Here is a 20,139-nt window from a genome sequence, read left to right as displayed (position 1 = left end):
TGTGGTGTATATCTGTGGGGGGGAAGTTACTCATCTGTACGATCGCTGGAGACAGCCCTCCCCGGAGACCTCTCCCCTTGTCCTCGGCCGACCCTCCCGGTCTGTCTAACAGACATCACAACAATAGGCTCTATGGGGAATTGCAGCCTCTCCGTGTGCAGCAGGATATGTTTGGCTCATCCCCTTTACTTGTGTGCCAGTTCATTGGGATTGACATCATCCGTGTCGTGAAGGGGGGGTCCAACGTATGTCCCACATGTTCTGTCAACTGACCTGTGAGTGTGTTCACATGGATGCATTTCCCTTTGTGTGTGTATGTGGAATAAAGGTGTTCAGCACAACCCAAATGCCTCATCTCTGTCACTGCAGCTCTCTTGCCAGTTTGCATGCGTCATCTATGGCATACTTGTCAAATATTGAGCATATGTGTATGTGTACTTCGGCAACATGCATGCAGTTCTTCATGGCTAATAATTAGGGGTGGGCGGAATTTGCGGAATTAACCTTCGCAAATTATCGCGAGAATGTTTAAAATTATCGCAAACAAGCAGAAATATCGCGAAGATGCGGAAGTTTTTTTCCGGCATGTTCGCGCGATTTTCTGCATGGTTGCGGGTCGCCAACTTACCCATGTGGCTGCTTGCGGGCGCGGCCATCTTGTTTTGAGTTGTTCTCGCGGTGCATGATCGCGAGAAGAAAGACGTGATCGCGCGACGCATGACGTCACTGCGGGCGCGAACTGTCGCGAGACAGCGCAAATGGCTAAAAACAATACAACATCTCATGGAGAACGCGACCGGATCAAGAAAACTTGTCGGCGAACGCAGGGATTCAGGTAAGGCGATCGCGCGCGCGCGAGAATGTATCATTTTACAGCGCGAGCAAGAAACAAATTATCGCCAAGCTGCGGAAACCGGAATTTTTGACATTTTCGCGCTCTCCGCGGAACGCAAAAATGTCAAATTATCGCAATTTCCGCGAACGGAACGAAATTTTTGCCCAGGCCTACTAATAATATCTATTGTGCATGAAGTCCCTGGTTGTGTATGTATTGGTGCAGTTTGCTCCCCACAACGGGACGTGAACGCATGCTGATGGTGTGTCTCCTGTGCGCAGCTCCGCATTTTGTTGCCTGACCCTGTGGCCGTCATTTTTGGTGATTGTTCATACATTTTCTTGCAGTGACCCATGAGAAACCTGACACTCCTTCCTTTACATACACCTGTTGCACTGTGCCTTTCTGACCTCCTTGTCTTTGTGTGCTACTTTTTGACTAATTTCTCACCCCTTATACCTGCTGCTGCCTCACCTGCGGCACCGCCCCACCGAGTGCCCAGATTCTGCAACCCACACGCCTCCAAAATGCTCAGCCCTTCCCCCTCCACCCATTCTAAATGCAGCCAGCAGCTTTTCGTTGCCACTGTTGCGCCAACGCCGTGCCAAAGGCAGGACCGTCTGCGCCTGCAACGTGCACAGTGCATGAGCCTCTGGTCTTTGCATGACCCACGTCATACAACAGGCTCATGCTGCAGCCAACCTCCAAGCAATGTCCTCCAGACAATCATCCGCCTGCTATCAGGCAACCCCTTAGCGCACACACGACACCTTCGCATGCTGAGTGTGCAACTCCAACCGCCTACACAGCGCTGCCCAGCCTAACAGACCCTGTCAGAACAACCAGCTCATGTGCCTCCTACTCCACACCCGCTCCGTCCACCAGCACGCCATTGGACTCTGTTACTTCCTCAACACAACAGCCCCACACATCACCTTCATGACAGTAACCTGGACATAAGCATCCTCGGCACACGAGTTCTTCATTGCCATCTCAGACGGATACAAGATCACCCGCAGGGACGGCACCAACAATCCCGGAGGATGAATTGCAATTTATTCACAAGTACACCCTCAGAGTCACAAATCCGGATTTGCAGCAACGCCCTGGCAACCCTCTGAGTAACACTCATCTACAGATCTCCAGGCCTACATCCACAATTCCGCTAAGCCATCAACACGTACATCTGCACGCACGCCCTCACCTCCACAATCTACATGTGGCTGGGGGCCAGTAACTTCTGGCTGGAGGAGAACAACACCACCATCCATCATTGGTCCATCAACATTTTAATCCACGTCTCCGACAAGCAACACACTGCCCCACACCCCGCTAACGATACCCCAAAGATGCTTGATGTAAGTCACCACAGACAAGCTGTGTGGGACACTCAAAACAACTATATTACAAGAAGAGGGGGGGACCGGGAGCGTAATTGGAAATAGGTCCAGTACCCGTGCTCCCTCAGAATCACGTATATGTATTGAGAGGGTAACTGTTCCTAAAGATGGTCGTGTGTGCTCTCAAGATGTAGACAGGTCGGGTAGAGTGTGGGGAATTTCTCCTTTTGAATATAGTGCCCTCACACACCCTTTCGAGTGTCTTGCTTCATCATGGGGCGTTGCTCCTCGTGGGGGTGGCGCTGCAGTCCCCCACGGGCCCCGCAAGAGGGCTCTTTGTCGGAGATCTTTTGTTTGGAGACGCCGCAGTTGTGCATGGGGGTGTGTGGGCCTATCTAAAGGGTGGTGGATGGTGCGTTTAAAAATTACTGGATAAAGTACAAGACCTTTATTCACAACTCTACCTAGTAAAAGTTTAAAATGGTGATCCTGGAGCTCCTCTTGGAAAAGAAATAAAGAGGGCAGATGTGAAAATAACTGCTGCTCTCAGGATGGTGCGTGTAAGTCCTAATAATAAATGGTCAACATGTTTCGCGCTTCAAGGTGGGTCCTTAAGGGATCCCGATGGGCTTCGTCAGGACCAAACTATAAAGTGGGTGAAACAATAGTGAATGATCGAGAACAGGTTTCAAATAAGGTGCTGTGGACTTACACGCACCATCCTGAGAGCAGCAGTTATTTTCACATCTGCCCTCTTTATTTCTTTTCCAAGAGGAGCTCCAGGATCACCATTTTAAACTTTTACTAGGTAGAGTTGTGAATAAAGGTCTTGTACTTTATCCAGTAATTTTTAAACGCACCATCCACCACCCTTTAGATAGGCCCACACACCCCCATGCACAACTGCGGCGTCTCCAAACAAAAGATCTCCGACAAAGAGCCCTCTTGGGGGCCCATGGGGGACTGCAGCGCCACCCCCACGAGGGGCAACGCCCCATGATGAAGCAAGACATTCGAAAGGGTGTGTGAGGGCACTATATTCAAAAGGAGAAATTCCCCACACTCTACCCGACCTGTCTACATCTTGAGAGCACACACGACCATCTTTAGGAACAGTTACCCTCTCAATACATATACACTCAAAACAACACCACCGCCACACCCTGAAACCTCACGCACTGGATCAGCAACTGATCCAACAATCTTGCCACATTGACGGACTTTCCAGTGAAGCACAACAACAGTTAAGGCACCTGGGACAAGGCAGACCTACTGGACTCCTACAGACCTAGCCGGACTCTTGTGCAAACCTTGCAACACAAAGAGCCATCATTTACCTTACAGGCCTGGAAAAGACCACACACAGACATCACCATATCATCAGCAAGGACAAGTGGAGATCCTTCAGATAGTGCCGAGACACCAAAACACACGACATTAAGGAGCTTATCAGCATTGTGAGTGAAATTACAGCAGATCTCCATCCAAGATACCCCTCCCTTGCAAGGCAGATCACACCCCTTGCAACTTTGTACCACTGCAAGCTCATGGACATACACGACAGCCTTGTCACACAGAGGCAAACAGCACTATTATCCGGAGGACAAACCCCCCTCAGGTTCTGGACTCCCGTCAGCAGCAAGTACACCACCTGGCTCATGTGCACCATCCACTCTGGCTCTCCATCAGGCCCCTTCCCACACAACATCTCAACCACATCATTCCCCATCCTTGAAGCCCACGTCCAGCGCGTCATGAATGTCTCCTTTGAGTTTGCCACATTCCATGGGTGATGGAGGCATGCAGAGACCCAGGCCCTTCCTAAACAACGGACGGCAGTACCGCAGGATCTCCTGGTACATCACCCTGCTTCCCTACCCAGCAAATGTCATCCGGAAGACACTCAACAAGCAACTGACAAATTTCCTCCACGCAACCAGCTCCAGGCAACCGGCACCAGACCATCTTCCACAGTAATCACACCACTGCAACCGTCATCATTGCCACCACCAACGACAACTTTGCCCTGCTCAACAATGGTGAGCCCACCCCCCTTGACCTCTCAACGGCATTGTACACCATGTGCTAACACACTGTCAGCTCACACATCTTCAACACCGGTATCCAGAGGAGGGCCCAGGATTAAATCATAAAGTAGCTCACCAGCAAGTCCCAGGGAGTCTGCCTCCACCCTGCAGCATGTAGTACGCTGGGGTCATGTGGCACATGCCCCAGGGCTCTTCTCTCACCGTGACGATCTTCAATGTCTCCAGGACCCCACTCTCCACCATCACATGCGCACACGACCTCATCATCATCTCGTATGCCATTGACACCCAACTGCTCCTCAAACTCACCAAAGAGCCAGCCATTGCCAGATCCAAACCTCAAGAAGGCATGAGATCCGTTGACGAATGGCTGAACATCAGCCACCTGAGGCTGGACTTGGACAGGACTGAGGTCATCATCTGAGGATTGTCCCCTTATGGCTGGGTCAACTCCTTGTGTCCCACTGGTCTGGGCACCACACCAGCACCCAGTGGCCACGCAGGCAAGCTGGTGTTCATCATGGACCCATCGCTCACAATTACCATGCAACTCACCACCATCTGTACCTCATGCTGCAACACCCACCGCATGCTGCAAATGATCCACAGATAGACCCACTCCAAGGCAAGACAGACCGTCCCCCAGGTCCACGACACCAGCCGGCTCAACTACAGCACCGGCCTCAACGTAGAACAACAGCAAAACTGCAGGAGAACTTGTCCACATCCAGGGTGCATCCGCACACCTCTTCTTCAACATACCCCACCCCAGCCACATCCCCGTCCACCTGAGATAGCTACAATGGCTCACTGTCTGCTGCAGGATCACCTTCAGACTCCTCAACCACACTCAGGAGGCAATCCACAACCCCAGACCCAAAACAAACCTTGGACGTCTGTCATCCAACACCCCAACTCCTTGCAGCCCACCTTGCTCTGGCCACCATTTATCACATCCACATAAAAACTGCATGCAGGAGATAGTTCTCCCACCTCGCCAAACAGACCTGGGACTCCCTCCCCGGGCACATCAGCATGACCCATGACCTCTACACCTTCATGATACTCTTCTAAATTGGTCTGTCTGAGCAGTATTGCAAGCCCCCCCTCAGCAGCTTGAGGCCATCACAAGTGAGTATTGGGCTCCATGTCTGTATTTGGTGATACATTGAGACACATGTGTGTCCTCGACCAGACTCAGATCCAAGTGTATGGATGGCTGGAGTTAGTTCCACACTCAGGCATACTTTGACATATCCCCACACGTATGTTGTAGACTCATGCTAAATGACTGCAACATAAAAATTCACGTATACATTTTTTAATTATAGCTCTGTGGCGTGATTTGTGCACTGAAAAAGGTGCTATGCAGGGAACATAGAATCCAAAGTTCACAGGGGGAGATGGGATCCTTGCCATTTGAAGTCATCAGAGTCCAGACCACAGTGTTTGGCATCATTGGTCAGACTGTGACCAGCAGGTCCATGTGGCAGATGATGTCACTCAATGAGGTGATGCTGTCGCACATAAAGGCCAGGTGCCAGGCCAGGTGACCTGGGAGATGTGGATGTGCCGCTGCCTCTCACGGTCTTTTCCGTGGACGACCCATCTTCCTCGGGGGACCATCAGATGCAGGCCTTGACGATGCTCGGGACGCTCCATCAGACGAATCCTCCTCCTCCTCCCTCCCTGTGGCTGGTGGTGGTCTTCGCCTGGTGGCACAGGGAGGGTTGCCCATGTTGTCGGCGATCCGACGGAGTGAATGGCTTATGTCCCTTTGCACCGCCAGGAGCTCAACCAGTCTTGCCTCCATCCGTCCTTGGTGTTCTTGTTGACTGGCGTGTTGCTCGGCCTGCTGGTTCTTCATCTCTGTGATGGTCCCCTTTATCTCTGTGAGGGTCCCCACTACCTGGCTGAACTCCCTGGTGTCATGCCGGTATGCATCCATGATGTTGTGTATGTGTGGCATACCGGTCCCTTCAGCTGGCTGGTCAGGTTCTCGCCTCCGCCTACCTCCACTCCGACCACCCCTGCCCACATGAGCCTGGCCTGCCGTTGTGGGCACATCGGGTCTACGGGACCCCTGAGGGATGGCAGTGGCGGTGTTGTCTGCCTCCTCCTGGGTGCCCGCCGCACCTTGTCCCTCCTGGTCAGACTGGCTCAGTTGTTCACTGCGGGCAGGGCTCCTCGGTGTCTCCTGGGATGTGGCAGGAATGGGGGTGGTGGTTGGCACAGATGGTCCTGGACCAGGTTCTGCAGGGGCTTGGAAACCAGAGGGTCCAGGTCGGTCGGGGTCATCCACGGAGTTTTGAGAGGCGTCGCTGCTGGTGGGATCAGGTTCCTCCAGGGCCAGGGACTGTGAATCTTCACCCCCATTGTTGGGGGTAGATTCATCACATTGCCCAGTGTGTGAGGGACAGACAATGTTAATGCTGTTTCATGCAACATGCATATTTCATACACATTCAAGTTGGCACTGTTCCTCCAGGTAGTTCTCCTCAATGTTCACTTGTGGATGGGTATGTTGCGGGGGACAGATTGATATGTTCTCCTGAGTCTTTGACATGTAGATTTTTGGCTTGGATTCTTCTTCGGCTATGTATTGGTCTTGTTGTGTTACATGTCCATTGTGACAGTGGGTAAATCCATTGCCTGTCCTGGGGGTGTCTGCTTGTGTAAGGGGTGTGTGTGACAGGGCCTGCTGGTGTGTGTAGTGTGATTTGTCCCTGGGGCTCCCAGGTGATGTAGCTGTCCCCCCATGGAGCATGCTGCCATGACAGCGAGTGTGAGTTCCTGTCCTAGATATCTGACCTTGTTGTCTTGGTGTTTGTGTTTGCACTGGTCACAGGAGGGCCTTGTGCTGCCTACACCCGGGCCGAGTGTGAGCTATCTTGTCAGTACTTTCCCAATCCCTGTGCATTGCGCATGGTGCATGGGTATGTACCTGGCCCATATGGGATGAGGGCAATTGTGTCTGATTTGGAGTTCAACAATGTGTTTTGTGCCACACACCCTCCCAGCATACCGGACATCCATTCTTGGGTTGGTGCTTCGTGTAGCATGTGACATAGCATGGCCTTGCTTTCTCAATGAGGCATACACATGTTAGTGGCATTAACGTTATTTTTGACTGTGGTTCTGGCCAGTGAGGGCTTGGGGGTAGTTGCGTGCATTTGGTGTAGTTGGGGTGTAGATGTCATTACCCCCATGTTAAAAAAGTTGTTTGTGTACTCACCAGGCTCTGGAAGTCCTTGAAGTCCGTGTACTCCCACCGGCGGAAGCAGGGCCATCACCTTCTCCTCCCAGGGATGGAAATGTACTGGTCTTCGGGGCGCACCACCTCCAGTGATGTTGCTCTGGGCGTAGTCATCATTCATTTTGCGCTTTACCGCCCTCTGCAGATCGTACCACCTGGCTTGGCATTCATTCCTGGTCCTTCTGATGGGTGCAACAGCATTCACCCTATCGACAATCCTCTGCCACAGGCGTGATTTTTCTGCTATGCTGGTCTGTTTGACCAATGTTCCAAACAGCTGTGACTCGACTCTGATGACTTCATTGACAAGGATCTCCAGCTCCTCCCTTGTGAACTTTGTATTCTTGTCTGTGGGCGTGGTGTGGGGTGAGGGTGTGGATGGTTGTGGGTGTGTGGGTCAGAATGTGACGGTGTGGGTCTGAATGTGAAGAGGGGGTATGTGTGAAGGAGGTTGTGTGAAGGTGTATATGTTAAGGTGGATGGGTGCAGTTGTTGGTGTGTGCTCTCTAGCTGCAGTGAGTCTGTTGCAAAGGCTCATAGTTTGTGTGTGTGGGCCCTTTTTATTGGTCCATTTGTGGGTGGGCCTCAGTTTGAATTTTTGGTGGGTGTGTGATAAGGGGTGGTTGTGAGTTTGGCCCTCTGTTTGCCTGTTTGGATGTGTCCAGGTCAGTCATTTCCATTTTTTGTGCACTGTAGATGTGTTTTGTGGTGTTGTGCGAGTCGAATAGACCCTCCTTGTGCTATTTTACAGTGTCCGTGGTTCAGTACGGTACAGGGGTACGAGCCGTACAGGCACACACCCCCATGCATTGTGTATGTACGGACATTGCTATGTATGGTGCGTACACGGACATTGCTATGTACGGTGCGAACACCGACATTGCTATGTATGGTGCGTACACCGCCATTTCATATGTACGGTGCATACACAGACATTGCGTATGTACGGTGCGTACACCGCCATTGCGTATGTACGGTGCGTACACCGACATTGCTATGTACGGTGCGTACACCGACATTGCTATGTATGGTGTGTACACAGACATTGCTATGTACGGTGCGTACACCGCCATTGCTATGTACGGTGCATACACCGACATTGCTATGTACGGTGCGTACACAGCCATTGCTATGTACGGTGCGTAATACAACATTGGTGCGTACAACAACATTGCGTATGTACGGTGCGTACACCGACATTGCATATGTACAAGTCATTCCACGTGTACGGGACGTTTTCCGTACGAATCGTAAATCGGAAAGCCAGTCCGGATCGTACTTGTACGGTCGGACTGTATTTTTAGGCTTTGTACGGAAGAGTGTCCGGGTCCGTCTCGTACAACTTTTCCAGATACGATTCGTGCGGATCGGGCCGATCCATATGTATTTTTCCCGTACGAATCGGACTTCACGGGTCGGACGTGAATTGTACGATTCGTATGGAAAAAATTACGAATATGAGTCGTACGGGGCAAAAAAATATAGGATCGGAATCGGCCCCAATATTTTTGCAAACGATATTAAACACTTTGATATTTTTTAAATTGGTATTACTTACATAAAATGGATATTCTTGGCCACAAGAATTTGTCTGTCAATATTCCTGACGCACGACATTTTGCCACAACATTTGTGCAATTTGATATTTTATACTCAATATTCTGTCTGTGCACCCTCCCTGAGGAAGGAGAGCATAATGCACTGATGCGCAATACACCTTCCACAAAGATATGTCTCCTTGTTATTTTGTAAGAACAACAGAGTAGCTGAATGCTATCCACTGATGTATGTGAAAGTTTCCATGGCATCATTTAAATGGAAAAAGTAAAGGGAATTGTTTCATGCGTGCCCTCATGTCAACTGCACTTGAGTGTGTGCGAAAATATTACAATAATAGGTAAGTGGGACTAACTGTTACCATTGGCAGGAGAATGGGGGATTACCCAGGGATTCATCAGAGCGCTGGGATGTTGGGAGCTTCATTGAAAACAGTGGAGCAGCAGCTGCTGATTTGAACTGGTGTAGGCCAGCTGCACTCAACATCACAATGTTCTAATAAACAGCCCCTCCAAAATGCAGGGGGAAGCGAAAGGCAGAGGCTGTGCTGCAGGCACTCCGGACTCTTCCCCCTCCCTCCTCCTTATCTCAGAGTCACTGCAGCATCAGAAGGAGGGGGGGGGGGAGCCTGCTCAGCTTCTGGGTCTCCCTGGCTTAGCTTAACTACAAAAAGCAGTTCAGTCAAGTCAAGGAGAACAAGAGGTGGCTTCAGCCTCTTTTCACAACTCTTGCATGAATGTTCACAAGCTACAGCCATGGCCCTCCACGCTGCTGTTAGCTGTAGAACATTCCCAGCAACAGCGGTGAGCAAAGGCCTCACAGAGCCAAGGGGGATCTCAACCCCCTCGAGCTCCCGAGGCCTTTGTTTTACTAAATAGAACATTCTTCCCTTATGGGTTGGAATGTTCTAATAGCTTTATAGCCTGCAGTAGCTAGGCTATACCAGCCAATAAAGGCCCGCTCCCTGGGTAAAGATGTGAGCCGCATGAATGCTGGAGCAGGCCATTAGTGGCCAGTGTAGCCCGATACAGCAGGCTATAAGGCTATAATATAGTTGTGAATATAAATATTTCAAAGAATGAAAAGAAGTCACAATTGGACATGTACACATGGCAGACATGGGACGTTTAATTGAAAACATATTAATCATTAACAAGCACCCCATCAGGTGAAGAAACCTTGGCAAAGGCGCTTGTGGATGTGCATATTCAGAGTGTGATGTCATTAGCGATTCTCGGAGGATTTATGTACAAGAGTTTGCGAAGTCTGTGTAAATGACATAACAATTAACAGCAAGTGCCCCTTCAGGTGTTAATGGCCTGGTTAAGGTTGTTCTTTCTCTTCCATCGCACCGAAAACATGGAATGACCTCCCACAGCACATCAGAGTCTCCTGCACGCTGCTTGAGTTTAGCAAGAAGGTGAAGACCTGGCTCCTTGAATAATGCAGCGGGTACTACATGTCTACACACATGCTCAAGTGCCTGGATACCCTCATGGGTGATCAGTGCGGTATCCAAATGAACACAGCATAACATAAGAACACCATCATAAAAGTTTACCTCAGCCTGGTTCCACGTAGCAGGGTTGGTGCTCAGCATGTAGCAGGAATCTGCATACTGGTACCACTGTGAACTGCAGCAGCCATGGAAGAACGTAGGTGTCTGACAGAGAGCTGAAGTGAGCAGAGGAAACGAAGAGTGAGGAGGGAAACAGTCATCACGCCCTCCCTCTCCACCTCCCAACTTCACCCTCGCAGACGGACTTCAGGAAGAGACTCAAGACCTGGCTCTTCGACTGAGCCCAGCTACCCAGCACCTGGATACCCTCGCGGGTGATAAGCCGAGCTCTACAAGTACTGATTGATTGATTGATCATCTCAACACATGACATACAGAACCCACTCAAAAAATAACATTCCCTTCACATTGCATGCGGTGAATATTTGCAGTTACAAAGCTGTATCTGTAAAATGTCCCTAGCACAATATACACCTGGGTGGGTACCGTGAACACAGGTGGGAGGGACTGAGGTGGAACATACATGAGAAGGGGCTTGGGGAAGGGGCCAGGAGATGCCTTCGTGATTGACCTTATAATGATATTATCAATGTTCACCATCAACTCTGACAAATCTAATGGTAGCAGTTTTTGGGAAGGTAGAAACACCCCCAGAAGGCGCTCTTGTGCTTCTGTACCACTGGAATTGGAACAAGGGAAAACAGCGCTTTGGGCATCACTCTAGGTGGTGACTAGATCTTTTGGGACCAGGGCAAATGACAGTCCACGTGAAGGGGTTCAGGCACAGAATTCCATGGTGGCTTGGGGCAGACGCTTCACTGTCACCCCTTGGCGGACATTAAAAGGTGTTGGCAGCCAAGATTTTAGTTTGTGCATGTTTGCCCCTTTTAGATTCACCAAATTAGAAGAGCTGACGGTCAGTCCAGGCAAGAGGAGGGTCATCGGAACAGAGGTCTGCTCAATAAAGAGGGATAGAAGGGTACTACTCACTAGATGAAAGACACATTCAAGAGGAGGCGCACCAAGATAACACCAGGGAGCAGCAGGGATGTGTGGAGAGTTGCCACTCACAGCAGAAAGAGTGAGGGTAGCTTAATCCAGAGGATGTTATCTCTCTCACCAAATAGCAATGACTGATGGCACTCAAGAAGATGCCGGTCTCGATGGAACAAGCCTGGAGAGCTCTGGCACCCCCTTCCCATCAGAGCATCTTCAGAAGCAGCAGCAGGAATGATAGGTGGGCAGACAGACAGGGAGCCACTGGAGATTAAACACTCTCAGCATGTTGTCAGCCTGGCCAGCATGAAGGCGATGGAGCTCCCTGCAAAAGGAGCCGGAGCCAAGGCGTGAATGATAGCCTTGATGATTATGACTTTGTGCTTCAAGGAAAGGTCTGCAGGAAAATGGCGATATTGTAAGAAAGATTTGTTTGCCTCTGCAGGTCTGACTGAGCGCCTTCAATGTTCTTCTCAAATTTACGTCCTGCTTTTGTGCTATTTTGTGAAAAAAATGGAAGGCAGAGCGGTTTATAGACTTAGGGCTCCGTTCGAATTCTGCATCCGGAATTTCATTCCATTTCACCCGGCTGTGCTTTGAGGTGCCAGCTTATCTGTTTCCAGGCACCCTCCAGCCACAGGACCTCCAACCCTGGTCCTAAGTGACACTCGATGTCCTCCTCCTTTGGCGGACACTTAATTGTGCTTCCAGGTCGTTTCCTCTGCTGACATTTACCGACACCACAGTGGGTGTCCGGCATATCCTCCCCAGGCACCCTCCTACCACAGGACCTCACACCCGTGGTCCTCTGTGGCACCTGATTTCATTTGCAGTCAGCAGACCCGCATGAGTGCATACTTTCTGCACCTACAGACACCCTTCCTACTGCTACGTGGCACTTAAGTGTAAAGGATAAACACAGTGAAGCCACGATAGAGGAATTGGCGAAATGGCAGGAGAGTACAGCACATTTGAATGAGGAAGGGTGTTGGATTGATAAATCAGGGCAACAGAAATGGATGCTGCCGGATGCATATGTTCTGCCCGTGGTTACTATGGCACTTGGTTCAGCTCATATTAGTGTGAAAGGCATTTGTAAATTGTTAGCCCGTGTGGCACAATGATAACATCTCCAAGACAGCTGCACATTTGGTGAAATACTGCATGGTCTGTATGATGCGTAATCCAGGGAAGGGTGCTCCTACACCACCTGGTTATTTTGCACCATCCATTCTTCCTTTTGAAGTCCTTCAGATGGACTATATCGAATTAGAGAGATGCAATATTCTTAAGTACGTTTTGGTGGTTGTATGTGCGTTCAGTACATGGGTTGAGGCCTATCTCACTAAAGATAATGCGGCCATTACGACTGCGAAGGTACTCCTTAAAGAGTACTTTCCTCGTTTCAGCTTGCCCCCAGCTATCTGGAGTGACAACGGAAGTGATTTTAATAGGAAAGTGATTAAATTGATTTGTGAGGGTTTGCGTGTTAAACTGAAATTTCATGCTTCTAATCATCCACAGTCAGCGGGTTTGGTTGAGAAGTACAATGGTACTCTCAAACTGAAATTGGCAAAAATTCAGGAAAAAACACGGTTGAAATGGCCAGATGCTCTACCGTTAGCTCTTCTATCGACAAGAACCACAGCTCATTCTAGAACACGATTGTCACCTTATGAGGTTGTGTTTGGATGCCCGGCGAATGTCTGGGGTGTCCCACATCCATATCCTGTGTTGCTTGATTATCTTGGATTATCTTGGCCAGTTCACCAACAGGTGCGGGAGTGCGGGAATGCCCACATTCTGTACCAGACATTCTGCCTGGGGATTTTGTACTTATCAGGAATTTCCAGCGGAAAAACAGTTTGGAGCTGCGCTGGAAAGGTCCTGAGCAGGTTCTGTTGGTGACAGGGACGGCTGTAAAGGTTGCTGGTCGAAAGAACTGTGTGCATGCCACCCATTGCCGGAGGATTCCTTTGCCGTTACCATATGACCAGTGGGTCAAGGAGGGCCTGGGCGACACCGAGTTTGAGCAGGTGCCCAGGTTTGTTCCCTTCAGTGACACAAAGTTGGTCTGGACGCAGACAGATAAGGAGAAGGAGAATGTATTGAATGGGGCTGTTTCCACAAAAATACAAGCTATCCAGAAGCCTTTGTTTGTTGATCACAGGGTGCCTGGAGCTACCAGGTACAATTTGCACCCTCGGCTGAGGGATACTGAGTCCAAGGAGAAAAAAGATTAGGGATGGACTGTGCAAGATAGGTAGTACTGATCTATAGTACCAACTGAATTAACTGAAATTAGTGGGGAAATATTTGCTCACTCTGCCTTTGTTGCATGAACAATTAGCTAAGGAAAACAGAAGTATACCTTGAAGGTATACCATTTTTATCGACATTAGGACAGAGAAAGCTCCACCGCCGGTGCTCAAGAGCGCCAACCTAATGATGGGCAATATGAGCCTGTACCAGTGAGGCTCTGACGGACACTGGGAACTTGTATATTTTCTTTGCACTTTCGTCTCTTTACAAGTTATCATGCATCCCTTTGGAAGAAAGGCTGCTGACGAAGAGCAGCCAATGGTTCTTGTTGCACAGCATAATATGATGTGGACACGGAGAAGCAAAATAATATGTGTTGTCCTTTTGATTCTGTTGATAATAATATTGAGTGAGCTGTCATGGGTTTTGGTAAATGATCAAAGTGTACCTGTGTGCAGCACGGGTAAGGCTATTTCCCCGAAAAGACACAAAATACCAGCCTGGAGTAATATATTAATAGAGACGCATGAGAGGCTCTTTGGAGAGGGGACTGCTTGTTACCCTACAGAATCCATCACTAGTTTGTGGACTGCACACCCATTGTCACTTGTAAACTATACTTACACTAGGCCACCCCAATTCACAGAAGTGAAAGGAGTATTTGGATTTGTCTGTCCGGGACCATGTCTATACCATAGAAAGCCACTGGGGGTGGGTTATCCAGGTTGTGATAACAATACTTATTGCAACTATTTCTGTATGGAAAAACAGAGTGTCACATTGGTGGGTTGGCATTACAAGGAATTAATAGTTATGCGGGAGGCTGGTTATTATCCTGCTTGCTGTCCTATTGCGAATAGTACTGACACTTCCCAGTATATAAATTGCTCGGGAATAGTGATATACAAAAATACGATTCCTTTGGTAAATGCTGAGGACCCAAGGAATGAACTCCAGGCATGCAGCCATGGATTATGAGGGACCGACTTATGCACACCCAGGGTTTTTCTGTTTGTCTAATGGGATGTATTCTAATGTCTACAATGGTACAGATGATGTTGTTTCTGGGAATGGTGTTGCCCTTGGGTGTACCTTGTAAATACCCTATGCCGAACAGAAGATAAGTTAAAAGGACTCTGACTAAAGAATTCGGTGAGGAAGTGACCGATATTGAGGTCAATAGTTATAGTAAGGGGATCACTTTTGGGTACATCCTTTCATCAATTTTCACAGTGGGTGGAACATCCATGGCCCGGGGTGAAAAGGTTAGAGAATATGTTGGATGTAAGCTGCAAATTTTATCTAACACCACAGTAGCAGCTTTGTGTTACAACACCACTCAGTTAGAGAGCACGCGTATATATTCTGAACAGACTAGATATGCAGTCGATTTTATTCTGAGTAAGAGTGGTGGTGTATGCGCGGTAGTGGCGGACAGTGTGTATTCAGGATCAAGAATATGTCGAAGAACATTACCAAACATATACTAGATATCCTTGAAAATGTCAAAGGAATGGAAAGTGGAAGTTGCGGTTGGTCTCTTTTTGGCAGCTGGGGCTGGATTCTTGAAAAACGATTTATGTTATTGTAGTATTGGTGCTCTGCTGTGTTCTTATTCCATGCCGTCCCTTTTGTTGTTGTTATTGTACCACTATTCTCACATCCAAACAGAAGATATCGATTCATGACACAAATGATGGTATGATGATTCAAAAAGATATTGAGGAGCTGATGAATATCGATGAAAGAATTTCCGAGAATTCCTCCCTCCTTAAGTTTCACTTTCTGATGCTGAGAATATGGAGTGCTCATAAATATTTATTCATAACAATGTCTTATTATTGTTCGTACTTTTGTTTGCTGTTGGAAAATGTTTTAGCTCATGCTAAAAGGAGGGTCTGTTAGAATTGAAATCAGTCGTGCTTATAAAGAGTTTCATGTAAGTTAGCATTTGCTGCACCATTTTCTATTTGGATGCCATTTTAGGCTGTTCGAAACTGATCTAGTTTAATTCTGAGAAATGTTCCTCTCTGGGTTTCGTTTCTTCACCTGGGTTTTGTATGAACACATAGCACATAGCTTTCTCACTAGATAGAGGCCCTCTCCCCCTCGTCTGGTGGCGGGCTTCGGATGGAACGACCTTGGACTATGTTACTTTGTGTAAAGATATGAGTGCTGAAACTGTTTTTTCTGTATTTTGCTGTTTAGTCGCACCTGCTTGGAAAATTCCGCTGCGGGCGTGTTTTAGCCCGGTTACAAAACGTACATAATGTATCTTAATGCTTGTTGATTACAGTTCCCTCTGCAGCAACTGGGCAGACAGGGCTCCGCTCTGAGTGTGTACGAATAAACAGTTATTGGTTTGTATTCTCTACTGTTTGACCGACTCTTCATTTAGTATGGAAGGCTGAGAGGTGTTCATTAGTGACCTGGGTGGCTCTAAACGGGTTACTTCCTGCCCATGTCACATGCCATGGGAGACAGCCTTGACTCCCCTGACATGTCACATGCCACGTGAGACAGCCTGGAACCCCCTGATATGTCACATGCTATGGGAGACAGCATTGACTCCCCTGACATGTCACATGCCATGGGAGACAGCCTTGACTCCCCTGACATGTCACATGCCATGGGAGACAGCCTTGACACCCCCTGGCATTTCACATGCTATGTGAGACAGCCTTGACTCCCCTGACATTTCACATGCCACGGGAGACAGCCTTGAACCCCCTGACATGTCACATTCCATGGGAGACAGCCTTGACCACCCTGGCATGTCACATGCCATGTGAGACAGCCTTGACTCCCGTGATATGCCAGGTGTCACAGCATGCATCCTTTAACCTCTCGGTTTTCGACACTCCACCAGAGGTAGCTACAACCCCTAGCTCATGCCACAGGCCGTGGGGGCAGCATTGGCACTCAGGGGATTCCCCAAGAAGCCATGGACATGTCCTTGACTCTGGACGTTTCAGACATCATGGTGACCAGAGAAGTCTTGAACCACTACATCTCTCCACGTCCGATACTTCCTAAACAGTATTTGGGAGTACCTCCTGGCCAATCATTCAGGGTTATTTATTCATGAGATTACATAACAATATTTAAAAAATCATCAAAGGAGTTTAGTGAATATTCCATTGAAGAACACAATTAATTAAAAGGCAATTAATTGTTCACATGCATGAAGAAAAAGCCTGCCTGCGGGTCGACCCCATGTCCCCCAAACACTTGACTCCAAGTCGATCTGAGAGTATGGAGGGCAGAACTATGGCTGACTGTGCCTGGCTCTTACATGAGGGTGACATGAGGCTGCCCGCGCCTCACACAGTGGGCACCTCAAGAGGGAGGCCACCTTAGTGCCAAATTAGGCACACTGCCACCCCTCTAGTTGAGGGGACACCGAGGAGAAGTCCCCCAGCTCAGGGCGCCGGCCGCGTCACTTCCAGCGTGCAGAGGGTTGGGGCGAGATATTTATACCTGCCCCCGCCCATCTGGCACCCTCTTTGACTCTGGACACCCTGCCTTGGACTTCGGTCGCGTCGTACTTTGCTGGTCCTAAGTAGTAGTGCGGGGGAAAGTTTGTGGTGAGTGGCATTTGCCCCATGCCCCCACCCCTGTTTTCTTGGTTGTTCCAGTTGGTAGGACGAGCCCCCAGTTCCCTGGCCATCGATGCCGTGGCTGTGCAGTGCTGCCAGTGGGCTGCTCGGTGGCGTGGGTTCAGGGCCGGACCGGGAACCACAACCGGCCCTGGTAAAGTGCTCAGCCGGCCCCCTCCCCCCCCCTGTGTGTGTGTGTGGGGGGTGATATCGCCGAGCTCTTTGCGAGGGCCGGTTTTCGGCCGATTTTGTTACAGGGCCGATTTTGCAGCTATGCAGCAAAAACGGACCTGTAACAAAAACGGCCCACAGGGGCCCAAAACCGGCCCCCACCTGTGCGGCGCACCGGGGGATTGCCCGGTGCCCGCTACGGCCAGTCCGGCCCTGCGTGGGTTCAGGGTGGGTACAGCGGGGGTGGCCACCACCTAGGTTTTTGGGGAGGCTAGATTGTCAAGCAGGAAAGGCTGGGTACGGCGCCAGCAGGTACATTTTCACCCGATCGGTTCTTCTCAGGGGCCCGCGTCAAGGGGTGGCGCTGCCGTTGGCCCCATTACAGGCTCCTGACCACACAGTACAGATCCCCCTGGACACGTTCGGGCCTCGGGAGCAGTCGGGGCTTCCCACCTGGTCCAGATCCTGGCGGCGCATGCCCCAGCTACTCGTGACAATACTGGAGTGCGTGGTTTGACAACCGACTGCAGGTCGAGTGCGAGGGGGCTGAGGGATGGACCGGGGCCCCCTCGTTGTTTGCATTCACTGGACTGCTCACCGCCCCAGCAAATCCGCAAGGTGCTCGGCGTCGGACACGAACACAGGTCCGAGCGCCGCCTCGTTGGAACGGGTGCCCCCAGTGGGATCCTTTTCTCCAAGCACCATTCCAGTCGTGTTGTGGGCAAGGGATCACGGTTACATCCGCTGCTGCGTGTTTGGGCGAGCAGCAGCTGCATGATGGGTGGCAGTATCCTCTTAGCCGCGTAGTATGCGAAACGCTGGACCACGGCTCAACCCTGGCACGAAGTAGGTGTAGAATGCATGGTGTACGGGGTTATGATTATATTTCAGGTTTGCTAGCTGGTCTTGGGGTACAGTGCTTAGTGATGCCATTGAATCGCTTCGGATGACTTTGGGTGACTTCGCGGGAGGTGACGTTGCATGCCTCTATGGAGGATGGTGACGTGGTATTGTAAGGCTGCCCGGGGGGGGGGTTGCGTAGTGGCCCGCCCCTTAGAAGGCGGCTGCCTTAGTGCCACAGGAAGGCACAGGGGTGGGAGGTCGAGTGCCTGGGCTAGTCCAGGGGAGACCCCAGCAGATAGCTGCTTCCGGCGAGGGCGGGGAGGAGACAGGGGTACATATACTGTCTCCGCCCCCTCCTCGTCCTCTTGTCTGCTCGTTCGCCTTTGAGGTCCTGTCGTGTCGCCGTCGCGGGATAGTCGTGGTGTGCGCCCAGCCCCCTGCCACTCTCTGGTGAGTCTTGCCGGTGACCTCCTCTCGCCCCGGCCCTGTCCCTGGGCAGTACCAGGAGACGGGGCCCTGTGGTCGGTGTACCACGGGCGGGGGGGGGGGCCGTGCTCGGGGTTTAATTGTGGCATGGTTGCTTGGGTTTAACTGCGGGCTGCGTGGGGGGGACGCCGCCCGTCTCGAGCCTCAGGCGGCAGCAGGTAGGAAACGCAAGGGCGCCTCGCCTGGAATATCGATTCTACCATGCCCGGCGCTATCTTGTACGGGGCAAGAGAAGGCCGTTTTATCGTCTGTGCTTGGCGCCGCTACTCGAAGGCATTTCTTCTCGACTGGGGTGCCCAATTGTATCTGCATGCTCGAGCTCGCCACCATTACGCCGGCAGTCCCGTGGCCATAGCCAATAAAAAGGGGATGCATGGTCAGTGATCGAGTGCTGGCCTAGCATGCTTGAGGCCCAGGGTCCCCCCCCTCCCCTCTGGTACCTCTAGATTTACATGCGGAGGCCTTGATCCGCTTCCCGCAGGCACCCACCTTGCGGAATGGGGGACATTGGCGCCGCCACGGTTTCAGGCGGCCACCGCTGGCGTGCACGTATCCGGGGCAACCAATACTCGCACAGTTGGGCACGGCTTCAGGGCCATTGCGCCCTGGTGTCGCGCCACGAGCTGCACGCAGCCGCATGCGGGTAGGTGGGGGGGAAGGGCGGCCCCAACATTCTTGGTGTGCCCCCACCCCCTTGGCGTGAGCTAACAGGAGTCCTGCTCAAGGGTAAGTCTTGCGCAGGTTGTTGTCCTGCTCTCACAGGATAAGGTTCCGAGTCCTGCAAACACGGTCAACTGTCATAAGTTGGTAACAATTTCAACTCCTCTTCCACCGCATCGTGGGTGTAAGGGGGTAGTGCCTGCAGGCCACAGAAGCAAAAAAAAAAAGGTATTAACCTCTTCATTCTCCCCCTTAGATCGTGCCTGGTGTCCGGCTGACCGGTGGAACTCGCTCGCTGCTGGACAGGGGTGTAAGTTCGCAAGGGACGGGGAGGGACACGGAGGCTAAGCTCTCGGCCTGCAAGCACAGGAGCAAGGTCGCTGTTGGGCGCGGGATATAATAGTTGTTGTTCTTTATTTTATGCAGGAATATTGAGATATCATAAGTTCGGATCAGACGGCCGCGCGCACGCCACCGTGAGAGTAAGTAGTGGCGGGTTAAGACGGCGCTGAAGGGTCACCGGGTGGCCATGGGCCGGTTCATGCTTTGCTGGCCGTAGCTCACGTT

General features: G+C 50.7%; 1 protein-coding gene across 1 annotated transcript in view; it reads right to left on the bottom strand.

The window, feature by feature from the left end:
* Positions 1–20,139, bottom strand: part of LOC146783070 (snaclec coagulation factor IX/factor X-binding protein subunit B-like) — a 353,227-nt gene that overhangs the window by 286,467 nt on the left and 46,621 nt on the right. The window contains exon 3 of the mRNA XM_085637420.1: positions 10,598–10,710. Within this exon, the coding sequence (XP_085493546.1) occupies positions 10,598–10,710 (113 nt within the window). The remainder of the gene's footprint in view (positions 1–10,597; positions 10,711–20,139) is intronic.

Source organism: Triturus cristatus, chromosome 12 (genome assembly GCF_964204655.1).
Source record: "Triturus cristatus chromosome 12, aTriCri1.1, whole genome shotgun sequence".
NCBI classification, from domain to species: Eukaryota; Metazoa; Chordata; class Amphibia; order Caudata; family Salamandridae; genus Triturus; species Triturus cristatus.
The sequence above is the reverse complement of the archived record's forward strand: the minus strand, read 5'-3'. Positions and strand labels throughout refer to the sequence as shown.